Source organism: Suricata suricatta, chromosome 12, assembly GCF_006229205.1.
Source record: "Suricata suricatta isolate VVHF042 chromosome 12, meerkat_22Aug2017_6uvM2_HiC, whole genome shotgun sequence".
In the NCBI taxonomy this organism is placed as follows: domain Eukaryota; kingdom Metazoa; phylum Chordata; class Mammalia; order Carnivora; family Herpestidae; genus Suricata; species Suricata suricatta.
In genome coordinates this window covers 4,086,153-4,102,133 of record NC_043711.1, presented here as the reverse complement: position 1 = coordinate 4,102,133, position 15,981 = coordinate 4,086,153, and the positions used below count along the sequence as shown (strand labels likewise).

Sequence of the window (15,981 nt, the reverse complement as noted above, 5' to 3'; positions counted from 1 at the left end):
CCTGGGCTTTTAATTACGCTGCTTAGTAATTTACTTACTACCTGGTAGGACTGGCCCCCTCCCCCCTGCTTCGTTAGTCATCCTTCCCTTTTCAGCGTTTCCCCGCACAGCCTCATCAGCCAGAGCTCCCGCGTTTCCCGTGTCTCGCTGCTCTGAAGTTTCCACCGTGACTGTTGAACGTGTGTCCAGCTGGCGTTTGGTGGGTCCCGGGGCGGGTCCTGGGCTCTTCTTCCCAGGTGACTGCAAACACGGCGGGGGCGGGGCTCCTGCACCTGATCTGACGTGTGCGGCTCCTCAGGCAGAGGGTGCAGATTCTCAAAGTGGAGAAGCCCTCATCACCCGGTTTTGACTTTTCCAGAGCCTTCCGTACGCACTCCCTCACCTACCGCGGCGTGACTGACATCTTGTGGCCGGGCAGCTTTTCCCGCTCTGGGGGGTTTCCCCCGTGCCCTGTGGGCTGTGGGGCAACAGCCCTGGCTGGCCTCCCCCACCGAGTGCCCCCAGCACCTGCCTGCCTAGTTGGGACAAACCCAGACATCGCCACACGTGTCCTGGGGCGGGGGAGGGATCACTCTGCATAAACACCACTGCTTTGGTGAAACCAATTTCATTCTCCTTTTACCTTTAAATCCGAATCTGCCCCAAAGGGCTTCTTGGCTAAAAGTGGGTAGCTGGGCGCCTCCCTCCCTCTGGAAGGCAGCTCTGTGATCCTCCAGTAGGGGGATGGGGGAGCCCCCCCCCGCCTGCCCCCCTGCCCCCCACTAGTATTCATCCTCTGCGTAAAAGCTTTCAATTTCCTGCTGGTAGATCTTGGCCACATTGGCCCTCTTCAGTTCCGTGGTCGCCCCTGCAACAGAATGGCGTCTGAGGTGGGGCCTCCCACCCCCCTGCAGGGGGAGGTGTTAGTGAGCCAGGTGTGTGTCCGGGATGCAGAGGGGCCACTGGATGGAGGGAGGTCCCAGAGGCCCAAGCCCTGTGCCTGTTCTCGGGGACCGCCTACCAAATTCCTTGCCGGTTAAAAATTCAGGCGCCAGGGATCCCAGCCCGGGGTGGGGGGGGTGGGGCGGACGGCTGGCATTTTCACGAGTCCCCCAGGGCCTTGGGTGCGGCCATGCCAGAACCCGCCCCCCCCACTTGGTGCAAGCCTGCTCACCCAGCTCCCCTCCGACCACGGAGAAGTCCGTCTCCAGGATGGTCCACTTGACGATCTTGGCGCTGTCGGAGGTGACCTGTGCGTTGGCAGCGTTGATCCCCTGACTGATGAAGTTCATGACCACCGGGTCTTTGTGGTAAATGATGTCTGACAGCCTGGTGGAGTGGCTCCTGAGCTGTCTGCAGAGGGCCACCGCCTCGCTGGTCAGCGCGTTCCGAGGCTCCCCCGTGTCCGGGTTGATCTGGCACTGCCGTTCAGGGCCGGCGGGTCAGGCAGCGCGCAGACCGCCCCCAGGCCCAGCTCCCCATGCTGGGGCTGGCACGCCTGGGTCCCGGCTCACTCTCTCCTCGAACCCAGGAGGGCCTGGTTCCCACCCCGTTGTACAGACGAGGCAGCGGCGGGCCTGGGAGCCTTGGCCAGCACTTCCCCGTCTCCTAGAGGCAAGTCCCTCTGCACCCCCACAGGCACAGCCAGTGCCCCAGGCTTGGGACATGGGGAGCGGGCACTGAGCCCCCGGACCCACTGCCTCTCCTCTCCCAGCCTCAGTCTCCCCATCTTTCCTTTTTTAATTTATTTGGAGAGAGAGTGCACACTCACGAGTGGGGGAGGGGCAGAGAGGGAGGGAGATGGAAAGCTCGAACTCATGAACCTCGAGATCATGACCCGAGCGGAAATCAAGAGTTGGATGCTTCACCAACGGCCACTCAGACCCCCCGCCCCCAGTCTTTCCATCTTGAAAGCAGGACGGCGGCCCCCACCCAGCCAAGAGCCCAGATTGCCACCGGGCCCCAACCCGCCCTGAGGCACCTTGAGCGTGAGCAGGGCGCACAGGTAGGGGGCGCCCTCGCCCACCAGCACCACGTAGCGGACAATGGGAATGCACCTCTTCACCAGCTGCTCCATGGGGTTCGGGTTGATCTTCTCACCCGAGCTGAGGGTGATGATGTCTGCGGAAGAGAGGGTTGTGGTCCTGGAGAGCTACATCGAGTCAGCTCTGCGGGAGCCCATACCCGCCCCCTCCCCCGATGCTCAGAAACAACGGACATGAAGCCCAGCCTACACAAGGTGCCCCTTCCTCCAAGCCGGACTTCAGTCCTGCCTCATCATTGTGCTGTGTGCAACCTGCACCACTGTCCACAGCAGCCCTGTGGGGCCTGGTCAGAGGCGGAGAGGACCTTGTAGCCTTGGCTTCCTTACCGTTTTCATTGCCCAAAACATAGAGGAATCCATCATGGTCCAAAAGGCCCAGGTCTCCCGTGTGCATCCAGCCGTAGAGATCAATCTTCTCCCGGGTTCTCTTCTCATCGTTGAGGTACCCCATGAAGACGTTCCGGCCCCAAACGTGGATGTCCCCGATGCCGTCCTCATTTTCCTTCTGGGTCCTGGTGTAGGTGCCAGGGAGGGACTTCCCGCAGCTGGGGACAGCGGGCGGGGAGGACGTTGTTAAAGACACACCAGGTGCGGATTCCCCGTGGCGCAGGGGCGCCATCTGCCCGCTGCCCTTCTCCCCTCCTGCACACAGCTCTTCAGGTCCCAGGCCTTTTCTGTTGGGCTGCTTGAGTCCCATCGATCCAAAGTAGGGGACAGAGGGAGGCAAGAAATGGCGCAGCCCTCCCCTGACTCTGAGCCGGCCCGCAGGGCACGTGGACGCCACACCTGGCCCCCCGGGAGCCCCCCGGGAGCGGAGGAGACGAGGCAGGAGACAGGGTGGGGTAGGGTTGGTGGCTGTGTACGTTTTCTGGGTGGGAGACGGGACGATATGATCCAGGTGAGAGTGAGGCGTCTTACCACCTGCTCATCTCCTTGGAAACGGGGCTGGGCGCAGACACTGAGGCTTCGCCTCTCACAGTTGGAGCTTCCCGCCCTGGAGCCCAGACCCCAGTCCTTGCCCCACTTTTGCCCCTGCTGCCTGGAGACTCAGGGCAGGGCCTCCGAGCTGGCCCAGCCAGCACCCAGGATGCACACTGTGCGGACTGAATTGTATCACCCCCAAATTCCTAACCTCCAGTGGGGTGGTATTTGGAGGCGATTAGGTTTAGATGAGGGCTGAGAGGGGGGCCTTTGTGATGGGTCTGATGTCCTTTGTGAAGAGTCCCCAGAATGAGCTTGCTGGCCCCCACGGAGAGGACACAGCCAGTAGCAAGCCCAGGAGAGGCCTTCACCCAGAACTCAGTCCACGGCACCTTGATCTTGGACTTGCAGCCTCCAGAACTGAGAGCAAACCTCTGTGGTTTAAGCCCCCTGGCAGGTGAGCTCCGTTACGGCCGCAGCCGAGGCCCGCCGCCCAGCCCCCGGGGGCAGCGGGAGCTCCGAGTGCACGTGCAGACGCTCCCGAGTGAACAAACTGCCCAAAACAGATGACCGAAAGCTGAGAGGCTTCGCTGAGCGGCCCCATCTCACGTCTGTGATCATTTACCTCGGGCTGCCTCACGTCGTGTGCGGAGCAATCTATTCTGGAAGCATCGAGGGCTGTCTCTGGCTGCCTCAAGTGCAAGCCCCGCACCCCACGTGGGAGGGATTCCTGAGGCCTGGTGTCCCCACTGTGACCCACGCGGTGTGAGGGGTCAGGCCAGGCAGCCACCTAGGAGGCATCCCTGGGGCCTCGAACGGAACCTCCCAGTGCCACCTCCCCGCGGCCAAGTAACCTCTCCTTGTCCAGCCTCCCTGCTGGACGCCCTTGCTGCCCTGCCTCTCTGGGGCTCGGGGTTGGGGAGACCCTGGAGGTGAGTACGTGCTTTGTGATTGGCTCTCTGTCCTGTCTCTGCTGAAAGTTGATCCCACCCCCCACACTCCCCTCAAAGCCAAGGTGCATTAAGGATGGTGAGTCTCTGGCCAAACTCCGGTCAGGCTCCTCTGAGCCCTCTTCTCGCTGGGCCTTAGCCTTGAGGTCTAGTGACTGTGGGCTCTGCGCATGAATGATTTCATCCACCCCCACCCAGAAAGACCTGAGAAAAGATTCGCATTTCTGGAAGCTCAGGCCACACCCCAGGATGACTCCATTCCCCCCGGCCCACCCCCCACATTCCTGCCCAAGCTGCCAGGATCATTTCCCAGATGGCGGCCTAGGCCTAAGCCCCCTTTTAGACTAGCTCCTGTAAAAAGCATGCAGATAAGTCCTTTCTCTGCCCTTTGAGATGCAAATCTACTCCCCAGAACTGTTTCATCCCTTTGAAATGCAAACAATCGTGGGGAGACCGCGAGCTCTTTCCTCCAGCACCTGTGGGAGGTGACGGCCCCACCGCAGAGAGGCCACTGGCCCTGACCTACACCGTGGCCTCCTGCCAGAAACACGGAGAAGTCTACTTCTCTCTGGAGAAGCGCCTGTCTGCGGACACCCCGATGGGTTCATGGACGCCCCCGCTTTCTTTTTTGTGACTGCCACTTCCCAGACCGCTCAGACCCCCACCCCCGCCCCTCCCCCCACCCTCTAAGATGTCCAGTCTCCTCGGCGCAAAGGGAAGTGGAGGTCAGTTCGCACTGGGCCCTCCTCGCCGCAGTGATAGTACTGCCTAAGATCTGCCTCAGTCGCTTTAAGTCACCGTTTGAAAGGTGAGCCCCAGGTTAGGAAGATGGAGGGCAGGGGAGAAAGCCAGCACCTCAAAAGGGCCATGACTGTCACAGTCCCTGTTTTGTCCTGTTCTTTTTCAACACAGGCTGAATCTTCCGGGGGCGGGGGGTGCGGATCTAAATCAGTTGCTGTGTAGCCAGCCTCTAAGATAGCTCCCAAGGATCCCTTTGCCCACCCAGAATCCACAGCCCTGTGTGGCGCCCTCCCACCCTGGACGGGGCTGATCTGCACGACCTTCAGAGGTGGCAGAAATAATCAAGTGCCACTTCTGAGGTGAGGCTGTGATAGGGCTGCCAGATCAAATACAAGATGCCTTTTAAGATGTGTATTTGAAGGACAAATTTTTGTACAAGTATGTCCAAGCTGCCAAGCTAAATGTTGTAGGGGGTATACTGATTCTTTAAAAAAAATCCGAAAGTCGTTGTTTATCTGAAATTTCCAACGTCCTCGGGTGTCCTGTCCATTTATTTGCTGTCCTAAAGGAGAGTGTGGCGTCGCCTTGCTCTCGCTGGGGTCTCTCGGACCAGGGAAGCTGGTGCCGGAGTAGGAGGACCCTCAACGGAGGCAGGAACTGAGGCCTCCTGCCCGCAGCCCGGGAGGAAGCCGCCTCCGACGGGCAGCCCCCGCCAACCGCTTGACCTCGGGAGGGACTCGAACCGGAACCACATGAACCACACGCGGGGAGCAGCGCCCCGACATTCCCGCCCCACCCCCAGAGACCTGGCAATCATGCAACAGCAATGAAAGCGTTCTCTCCCAAGGTGCCAGGGTGTCAGAAATAATTGGCCTTTAGTAAAAATGGTTTGCAAATTTGAAAAAAAGTGGAAGGGCTTCGGGTCATGACACACACGGGTTCACCTGCTTGTCACTCATTCGCCTTTGGGTCTGTGGTCCGCGGCGGGTGGCGGAGCAGCGGCGCCGGTGATGGCGGGCACCTACCTGGTCCAGGAGCAGGGTGCGTTGAAGGTCAGCCCCGCCCCTCCCTCGGCCCAGACCCACCTCAGCAGCCGGAAGTCCTCCTGGTGGGACAGCGTGTGGACGCCCGTGCTCTCGGGCAAGCCGTAGAGCTCACAGATGGGCATGTTGAGGCTCAGGAAGTACTCCGTGGTGGCCTTGGAGAGCCCCATGCCCAGGTTGAAGTACTGGCGGCTGCGGTGCAGGCCCAGGAACCTCTGTGCTTGGTTGAAGGTCACCTTCTTGGCCAGGCCGAAGCACAGCGGGAGATGGCTCTGCCTTGAGGAGCAGACACACAGGAGCAGAGCTGGGCCTCCTGACTCTGCCCCGGGCCCCCGGCGGCCCCCACCCCTTCTGCCACCGCCCTGGGCGACCCTGAGACCCAGCCTTACTCCAACATCTGCCTTTTTTTGGCCCTGAGTCCCAGCCACATGGCCCACTTGTCGAGCCTCCTCCGGAACGGGGTAGAAGCGAGCTGGCTGGTCTTCAGGGTGTCCAGCAGCCTGTCCCAGACCCACGGGACGCCGTAGAACACGGTGGGCTTCACCTCCCGCAGCGTGTTTATCAGGGAGCCCTGCGGCACACGGCACGGTGGGCACCCCGCCAAGCCCCCCACGGCCGCCCCCGCCCCACGGCAGGTGCTAGAAGTCCTTCCCGGCTGCTGCCCCGGCTCCCGTGCTGGGAGGGAGACAGGGAGGTAGTTGGTAGCCACGGCCAGAGCTCCAGTGGGGACGGCAAGGACCACCTGCTCCCAGCTGCCCTGAGCAGCGGGTCCCGCAGGCTGGACCCGTGTCCTTCCCCACGTGGCTCACTGCATGCAGGATTCAGCCACGCTGCTGGCTGTCTGTGGTCCTGTCCAAACTCTGAGTCCGGGTGACAGGAGGAGAGCAGGAAAGGGAAGATGCAGAGACAGAGAGACACAGTGACACAGAGATACACAGAGATGGAGGGAGAGACAAGACGAGATAGGGAGGGATGGGCACAGGGGAGAATAGGAGGAAGTGGGGAATGGGGCCGGACAAACTCCACTTTTGTCACTCTTTTCGGATCTTCTCAGTAGCCAGGAGAGATGCCGCAGCGACCGCCACCGAAATATTAACAACGGATGCTGGCGACTCAGATCGGCACTGAGCAAGGCGAATCCCACGCGCCCGCCTGAGCCAGCCTACCGGCCAGGGCGCGGAAGCAGAGGCCAGCCCCTGCGCTGAGATGGCTTTGACGTTATGAAAAGGCCTTCCAAGAGTCCCGGGAGGAAAACTCTTTTGTGACACGTGAAAATACGAAACTGAAACTTCCGGTGTCCATAAGGGTTTCCATGGTTTCAACAAGAACCTGCGGACGATCAGTTCTCTCCCTGAGGACCTAGGTCATGACAGCGGGAAGCGCACATCGCTTGCTGCCCGGCCCTTGGCAGGGGGCGCCTTCCAGGCCCTGGGCTGAGGGAGTCCTGAGGGTCCGGCCAACGATGTCAGCGTTCTTCATCTTTCCCTACTTCCTGTCTCGATGGGAATTTTGTGATTTTTCTGCATTCAGAGAGTCCACATGACTGTGACTGATGTTTCAGGATGTATGTGAGTGACCTCGTGCTTTTTCTTTTTTTTTTAATTGCAAGGAAAATCCACAAAACACCATCTTCACCGTCTCTAAGCGCACAGCTCGGCGGCGTCAAGGACGCTCAGACTGTCGTGCAACCCCACCCCCACCATCCATCTCTAGAACCTTCCATTTCCCCAAACTGAGACTCTGTCCCCATGAAGCACGGCCCCCACCCCCACCCCCTGTCCCAGCCCCGGCTCCCACCATCTACTCTCTGCATCTGCAGACAGGACTCCTCTAGGGACCCCCTGTGAGCGGGGTCACGCAGGACATGTCCTTCTGTGTCTGGCTTTTGTCACTGCGCACAGTGTTCCCCAGGTCCGTCCACGTGATGACAGATGGCAGAATATCCTTCCTATGGCTGGATAATATTCTGTTGTATGGATGGGATTCATTTCTTTATCCATTTATCTGTTGACACTTGGGTTGTTTCCACGAATATGCTTTTAATGGTTCAATTAGGCTTCCTGCACTGGGAATTTCCTCTCTGCTGTGGAAGCCGGATGTATGCTCCCCATTCCCCATGACTCTAGCTCATGTCCGCTCCAGCCCCTTCCCTTCAAAGATGGGGAAACTGAGGCCCAGGGAGGAGAAGGACCAGCGTCGCACAGCCAGTTTCGGGGGACAATGTGGGGATTCCGGTTCTGGGCTGAGCCCGCCGCCCGCTCAGGGTGCTGCCCCCCCCCACCTCTCCTGCACCCACCACAGCAGGGGACCCAGGAGCTCTGCTCACCCTCAGAGCATCCGACTGGGCGAAGTAGAGGGTTCCGGCCACGGAGATGGTGATCCACATGTCCAGGAGCTGGGCCGCCAGGTAGCTGAGAGGGAGGTAGCTCACCAGGACCTCCTGCTTCTCCGGCGGGGACTTGTAAGACAGGCTCTGGGCAATGATCTCCGTGGTCCAAGTGATCTGGAAGGCACCTTAGCCGTCCCCCGTGGGCCATTCTGTTCTCGACCCCCAGGAGCGCACCCTTGTCCACACGACAGCACGCGGGGGGGGGGGGCCGCCTGCCCACTCTGGGCGGGACACTCACGTTGTCGTGGCTGAGCATCATGGCCTTTGGGGGTCCGGTGATCGACAGGGTGTAGACCAGGGTGCAACACTGGTTGGGCTTTTGGGAGTCGATGACGTGGTTCAGCGTGTCTTCCGAGACGTAGTCTGCCAGGTCCAGGAAGCTATTCCACTGCAAGCAGGGTGTTGGGTGGGCGCTCGGTGGTGGCGGGTGGAGCCTGGGGCCCCGCCCTCGCCCCGGCCCCGCCCACGCCCCGCCCGCCCGGCCCGCGAGGACCTACAGAGTACAAGTTGTGCAGCGGGGTCCGGATCCGCTCCTTGTACTGGACAATGGCTTTGAGGTGCTTCAAGGAGCCCTGGATCTGCCAGAGACCACGGGGCTCAGCAGGCGCAGGGCAGGGGGGGCGGCAGCCGAGCCCCGCCTCCTCCACCGGCGACACGGGGGCCCCCCCAGTTTCCTTCTGATTGTGTCCAAATACACATGGGTTTACCATTTGGGGCATGTCCAAGCGGGCAATTCAGTGGTATTTCGTGCCGCTAAATTCACGTTACGCGACTGTCCCCTCCGTGCAGTTCCAGAACATTCCATCTTCCCCAAAAGGGAGCCGGGTGCCCGTCAGCCGTGACCCCTTTCCTCGGTCCTCCAGCCCTTGGAAACCGCTGACCCGGGCCGCCTCGGCGGAGGCACCTCCATTCCCACACTGCGTGGCTTCTTTCGCGAGCGTCACGTTTTCTTGTTTCTTTTTCTTTTTTTTTTTTTTAACATTTATTTTTGAGAGACAGAGAGAGACCGCGTGAGCAGGGGAGAGGCAGAGAGAGACACAGGATCAAGGCTCCAGGCTCTGAGCTGCCAGCACAGAGCCCGACACGGGGGCTCAAACTCACTAACCGTGAGATCATGACCTGAGCGGAAGTTGGACACTCAACCGGCTGAGCCACCAGGGCGACCCCACATTGTCAAGGTCCTTCCGCAGCACGCCTCACCCCTCCTGCGGCGGAGTGACACCGGCTTCCGCCGCTGTGACCTTCCGTGCATCAGATTCTGTTTGCGCACTCTTGTCCCATCTCCTGGGAGACACCTGGGTCACAGCATCATTCTACGCTTGGTTTCTGAGGAGCCCCCAGACTTTTCCATGGTTTCCATGGTGACTGTACCATTTTCCACTTCCCCCTATTCCCCCGCCAGCGTGGGTGAGGGCTCTGGGGTTGTCCACTTGTCATCTGCTTTTCTTTTTCTAATTTTCTTTGTTCTTTTTTAATGTTTATTTATTTGTGTGTGTGTGTGTGTGTGAGAGAGAGAGAGAGAGAGAGAGAGAGAGACAGAGAGAGAGAGACAGAGAGACAGAGAGAGAGAGAGAATGGGCAGGAGAGGGGCAGAGGGAGAGAGAGGGAGACACAGAATTGAAAGCAGGCTCCAGGCTGTGAGCTGTCAGCACAGAGCCCAATGTGGGACTCGAACTCACGAACCGAGAGATCATGACCTGAACTGAAGTCAGATGCTTAGCCCATGGAGCCACCCGGGCGCCCCTGTTTTCCTGACAATAGCTGACTTCGTGGGTGTGAAATGGCTTCACTCTGCGTTTCCCTGAAGACCCTACGTGTTGGGCATCTTTTCCTGGGCTCATTGGCCACTTGTGTTTCTTCCCTAGAGACATGTCTGCTTAAGTCCTTTGCCCATTTTTGAATTGGGACTTTTGTTGTTGTGTGTTTTGATTTTGATGTTGAGGGGTCCTGAGGGCAGACTGCATTGGTGTCCTATGGCTTTTAGGGGACAATAAGGTACCACATGTTGAGTGGTCTGGTGGGGTCTCTGCGTAGAGTCTCATAATCCCAAGATCAAGCCCATCCCAGACCCGGCTCTCTAACTGAGGTTCTAACAAGAGGAACAGCCCTTACATCTTGCGCTGGCCCCTTAGGCATTGAGCTGCTGACCCCCCCTTAGCAGGGGGCTCGCCTTCCTGGTGGGGAATGACCCAGGCCACATACCTTGTCACCTGCACAGACCCTGTCTTGGGTTTGTTTCTTTAATAAGCATAAAAAATTAGAAGTGTGGTAAAATTAATTCACAACAAAGTTTAACGTCTTGACTATTTTTAAGCATGTAGTTGGTAGTGTTAAGTATATTTTGCATTCATGTGAAACAGAACTCCAGAACTTTCTCATCCCCCCAGATGAGACCCTGTCCCCATGAAGCCCTGACTCCACGTCCCCTACCCCGCCCCCTACCCCACCCCAACCCCATCTACTCTCTGTATCTGTGGACAGGACTCCTCTGGGGACCCCCTGTGAGTGGGGTCACGCAGGACGTGTCCTTCTGCGTCTGTCACTGCGCACAGTGTACTCTGGGTCCATCAATGTTGTAGCAAGTGTAGGAATGTCCCTTCCTGAGGCTTGTGGGTGGCTCGGGTGGTTAAGTGTCTGACTTCTGGTCAGGTCATGGTCTCATGGTTCATGGGTTCAAGCCCCGCGTCGGGCTCTGTGCTACAGCTCAGAGCCTGGAGCCTGTTTCAGATTCTGCATCTCCCTCTCTTTCTGTGACCCTTCCCTGTTCATGCTCTGTCCCTCTCTCTCAAAAATAATTAAAGATTTTTTAAAAAGGAATGAGCTTCCTTCTTAAGGCTGGATAACATTCCATTGTATGGATGGACCACAATGCGTGTGTTCATTCATTCATCAGTGGGCATTGGGTTATTTCCACATTTTGACTACTGCAAACACTACTGCTGCACACTTGAGTACACAAATAATATCTTCAGGGGCGCCCGGGTGGCTCAGTTGGTTAAGCACCTGACTCTTGATTTCCGCTCAGGTCATGATCTCACGGTTTGTAGGACTGAGCCCTGTGGCAGGCTCGGTTCGTCAGTACAGAGCCTGTTTGGGATTTTCTCTCTCCCTGTCTCTCTGCCCCCTTTCCCCGCTCTCTCTCTCTCTCTCTCACAAAATAAATAAACTTTTTTAAAAAGCCCAATACCTTCAAGGATCTTTCCTCCACTTCTTTTGGGTATGCCTGCAGAAGTTCCAGAAGTTGCTGGTAACTCTAAAGTTTTCAGGCCCCTTCATGCTGTGTTCTAAAGCGGCTACCCGATTTCACGTTCTCGATGGAATTCACCGAGAACTGACTTCCACGCGCAGCAAGCCACGGTTTTAGGCGCACAGTTTCATGAGTCTTGGCAAGCTTATAGTGGTGCGACCACCGCCTTGATCGAGCTGTAGAATGTTCACGTCACCCCGTAAAGTTTCCTCGGGCCCCCGTTTTGGTCAATTTTCCTCCTTTCAACCTGGCCACCACTGACCCAGACTTCTGTTCCGTCGCTTTGCTTCCTCTGGGGCTTCCTACGTGTGCAAATCACTGAGAGCAGAGCCTTCCCTCTGGCTTCTTCCGCTCACGTGTTTGAGCAGCAGCCACGTGATTTCACACATCGGGAGCCCGGGGGCCGCTACCGTCCGACGGTGTGAACGGACTGCCGTTTGTTCATCCAAACTGCAGAGAAACGGCCGGATGGTGGTTCACCGGCTGCTTCCGGTTCTGGCGATGATGCTTCCGGTTCTGGCGATGGTGCTTCCGGTTTCTGGCGACCGTGCGTGGAACGGCCACGAACACTGACATGCGGTGGGGACGCAGGTCCTTGTCTCTCTTGGGTGCACACCCAGGGCCGGAAGAGCGCCGCCGCATGGCAGGGGTTTGTTTAACCGGACATGGAAGTGTCAAACCCCTTCCCGAGGTGGCTGTCCCATCTCGCGTTTAGGCCAGAAGGGAAGGTTGCTCTGCATCCTCCTCCTCATCGACACTCGGTATCATCCGTTTTAAGATGTAAATCACCCTGGGGCGCCTGGGTGGCTCAGTCGGTTGAATGTCCGACTTCGGCTCAGGTCATGATCTCACGGTTCGTGAGTTCGAGCCCCGCTTCGGGCTCTGTGCTGACAGCTGAGAGCCCGGAACCTGCTTCGGATTCTGTGTCTCCTTCTCTCTCTGCCCCTCCCCTGCTCACGCTCTGTCTCTTTCAAATAAATAAACATTAAAAAAATTTTTTGAGTCATCCTAGTGGGTGTTTCATGATGGTCATCTTTGCCTACTCGCCTCTGTCCACTTGTCATGGGTCCTGTTAGGGTCCTCATTTCACAGGGAGGTGCTCAGCCTACAGGACAGTCAGGGATTGGCCCAGAAGTTTCAGCTGTAGGACCATTACCCTGAGAGCACAAGCTTATGTGGGAGGAGAGGAAGACCTGGAGCCTGGGGTGGCCCGGCATGGGTGGGCGTAGCACCGATGTCCACCTCCTCTCGGTGCCCCGTGTGCCCGTGGCTTTCTCCCCATTCCCTCCTAGGAGCAAAGATCAAATAGGAATGACAGTCCTATTGATGAACCTAGTGACAACAGCGTTCGCATTGAACTCTGACCGTGCTAGACTCCGTCCCAGCCCGTTTCACGGTTACTTAGTTCATCTGTAGAACAAGACCCATTGGGTAGGTCCTATTGCCACTCCCATTTTATCAAAGAGGAAACTAAGACACCAGGAGGCCAGGCACCTCACCCCAGGTCCCAGAGTCATCATGAAGGTGACCTTTGAACCACTGAGCCCACGCCCAGAACCACCTCACTTGGATCGGCCATGGACCCAAGGAAACTCAGTGTTTCCCCCAAATAGGATCTGCTGTACAATCCCATTAAGATGAAATGAAACATCCAGAACAGGCCAATCCTCAGAGACAGAGTGGGCTGCGAGGGGCTGGGGCCAGGGGAGTGAGGAGTCCCCACCAATAGGCACAGGATTTCCTTTTCAGGTGATGGAATGGTCGGAACCAGACAGAGGGAGGTCATGGCTGGTCAACACTATGAATGTACTAAATGCTACTGCGTTGTACACCAAAAAGGGTTAAGATGGGAAATTGTACCCTGTGTGCATTTTGCTATAGTGTTTTTTTTTTTTAAGCAGGAGGAGAGAATCTGTTTGAGGGGTGGTGGGGGCCAGCATTGGGCCAGAATAGCACTCGCCTGGCACCTGATAGGGGCCCAGGACCGTCCATCCATGGAATCCACAGTTCCCATCTCATGAGAGACAACGGGATGGTGAGTCCATCGCTCACTGGAGTCCTTTTCTTGATCAGGCAAAGATCGTGCCTTTGCACAAGTCACTGACCTGGATGATTTTCTGCAGCTGCTTGTCATTATCCACCACAAAGATGTCCATCTCTGAGCTTGCAGCGATCACCTGGCAGGCTTTGGGGGAGTTGGTGGACAACATGCCAACGGAGAAGCCTCTGGAAGCAGAACCCAAGAGGTGAGCACCCATTGGTGGATTGGAGGGCTCCCGGGAGGCGGGTTGTGCCCGAGGGGAGACAGTCCCTTGGGTGGGGCATAGAGTGTGGCACCTGACACCCCCAATATGCCTTGTTTGATGGTGGGACTTAGGGTCAGCTTGGGCTTGGAACCTGCCTCCCAAGGGTTCCCCAACGGGCTGGACAGGTAGAGGGAGGGCTCAATGCTTGGGGAGCCCTGGGGAGTGGGGAAGGCTCTTTGGAGGAGGGGTCATGAGCTGGGCTTCACAGGATGTGTTTGAGTTCAACAGGTAGGGAATGTCAGGAAGGGCGAGCTGGCTGGTGCCCAGGGCTGAGCCCGTGACCAATCCCATTGAGCACAGACCAAGCTGGAGGCTTCATCGGCCCCCTGAACTGGGGGCTCTTCCGTGAGACCGCCACGGATTCCAGAGCAGGGGAAGAGCCTTTGCTGGGCTGATGGCCCCCTGGCCCCGCGCACCCCAGGGCGGCTCCAGTTGCCTCTTACCCGGCCATGATGGCACCGATGCTGGCAATGACCCACTCCTCAGAGTTCAACCCCATGATCCCCACGCTGTGGAAGCGCTGCAGGCCCAGCTGGGAAAGGAGGCCCTTGTGAGGCCTGTGGGCTCACCTGCCATTTGCTGCCCCCCCCACCCAGGAGCCTCAGGCTGAGAACCTTGGGCTCCCTTTTCTCCGCTGACCATTTGTGCTTCTGTTTGCTGATAAAGTAACCCATCCCCCCCTTAGGAGCTGAGCAGCCGTAGATTTGCCTAGAGCACTGCTTCTCAACAGGGATGATTCTGCCTCTCCAGGTGACATTGGGCAACATCGGGAGACATTTGGGGACGGTGCTGACATGGAGTGGGTGGGCACCAGGGATGTTGAGAAACATCGCCTAACGTACAGGACAGACCCCTCTGCAAAGGAATGATCCACCCCCAAATGCTGGTAGCACCGAGATTGAAAACCCCTGAGAAAATACAAACACCTTCCCTGATGTTTTTATAAATACATCTCTGACAACCTCTAGGCAATACCATGTCTATCATAACCCACCATTGTCCACAAAGCCACACATCTGTTTTCCCCAGTCTTCAAATATTTCTTTGTGGTATCAAACAGAACGGCTCTATGATATTGTGTAGTAGAGAAAAGTCATAATTTAGTGACAGCCCCCCGTTACTGGTTGACACTTAAGTAAGATCCGTTCTCCCCCGATTCTGCTTCAGCTACATGGGCCTCTTTGCTGATCAGCCAATATGCATGGCACTGTCCTGCCCCAGGGCCTTTGCACATTTGTTCTTGCCGCCTGCCACACTCATCCCCAAATACTCACTTGGCTTCCCAGCCCCCACCAGGTTGTTTAAGTGTTGAATTATCACTCTCGGAGAGGCTCCCACTGGCCACCATGTTAAATTGCCACACACACACCCCCCCCCCCCAGCTCTTCTACCCCCTTCCTTGCTTTAGTTTTCTCTGGATCACTGTCTACTTCACGTATACTTGTTTATTACATTGACTGGAGAAGTCCCTTAGGGTCTCTTATCCCCTTTCCTAATCTGATAAATGGGCATTCATTCATTGAAGACGTACCCGACGGGCTGGCTCTGTTCTAGATCGTGGGGGCCTGCGATGGATGCGGCAGGCCAGCCCCCTGCCCTCACAAACTGACCCACTAAACAAATAAATCACACAACCATACTGCCAGACGGCCACGCGAGCTGGACAGAAAATTTTCAAAGGAGCTGTGATAGAGTAGTGCCGGGGTTGGGGGATGAGTTTGGGGACCCCGGGTGGTCAGGGATGGCCTTGCTCACAACAGGAGACATTGGAGAAAGAGACACATTGACAATAACAAACACAATTAAACGCTGAGTTGGAGCTATTTGATATGTGTGAACTCACTGAATTCTTGTAGCAAACTTTCATGCCAGGTGCTATGAAGTTTTATTTTATGTATTTGTACATCCTATCCTAATATAACAGAATGCTTTATACTAAATTTAATAAAGTATAAAATGGCTATGGCCATATACCACCTTCATGTTTTTAACATGGTACCTATATAAACCTATAGAATCCCCATTTTGCAGATGGGGAAAGCAGGGCATGATGAGGACAAGTCATTTAAAAGAATGTTCATTGAAACACAGCGGACACGTAACGTTACATTAGCTTCACGTGCACAACGCAGTGATTCCGCAAGGCTACACGTGATGCGATGCTCACCACAAGCGTAGCCTAAGACATTTTTTAAAGAAAAAAAATCACAGGCATCGAGGGTCCACCTCTTGACGAGAGACGTCGAGTGATTTGAGCAAGAACGTGCGGTAAGCACACGGCCTGGGGAGAGGATGCGCGCACAGGCCAGCCACGCCCCGTGGGGCGGGGCGGCAGGCGGGCTGGGGCGCAGGCGGGCAGTG

The 15,981-nt window shown here is 57.0% G+C and overlaps 1 protein-coding gene across 1 annotated transcript in view; it reads right to left on the bottom strand.

Annotated features, from left to right (window-relative positions):
* Window positions 1-591: 591 nt before the first annotated feature.
* The window catches only part of LOC115273424 (long-chain-fatty-acid--CoA ligase ACSBG2-like), a 16,751-nt gene continuing 1,361 nt past the window's right edge, over window positions 592-15,981 (bottom strand). The window contains exons 4-15 of the mRNA XM_029916459.1: window positions 15,847-15,901; window positions 14,064-14,152; window positions 13,420-13,540; window positions 8,565-8,645; window positions 8,306-8,455; window positions 8,005-8,181; window positions 6,068-6,249; window positions 5,721-5,954; window positions 2,351-2,568; window positions 1,961-2,100; window positions 1,154-1,400; window positions 592-847 (exon numbers count right to left, since the gene is read on the bottom strand). Of these exons, the coding sequence (XP_029772319.1) occupies window positions 762-847; window positions 1,154-1,400; window positions 1,961-2,100; window positions 2,351-2,568; window positions 5,721-5,954; window positions 6,068-6,249; window positions 8,005-8,181; window positions 8,306-8,455; window positions 8,565-8,645; window positions 13,420-13,540; window positions 14,064-14,152; window positions 15,847-15,901 (1,780 nt within the window). The 3' untranslated portion in view covers window positions 592-761. The remainder of the gene's footprint in view (window positions 848-1,153; window positions 1,401-1,960; window positions 2,101-2,350; window positions 2,569-5,720; window positions 5,955-6,067; window positions 6,250-8,004; window positions 8,182-8,305; window positions 8,456-8,564; window positions 8,646-13,419; window positions 13,541-14,063; window positions 14,153-15,846; window positions 15,902-15,981) is intronic.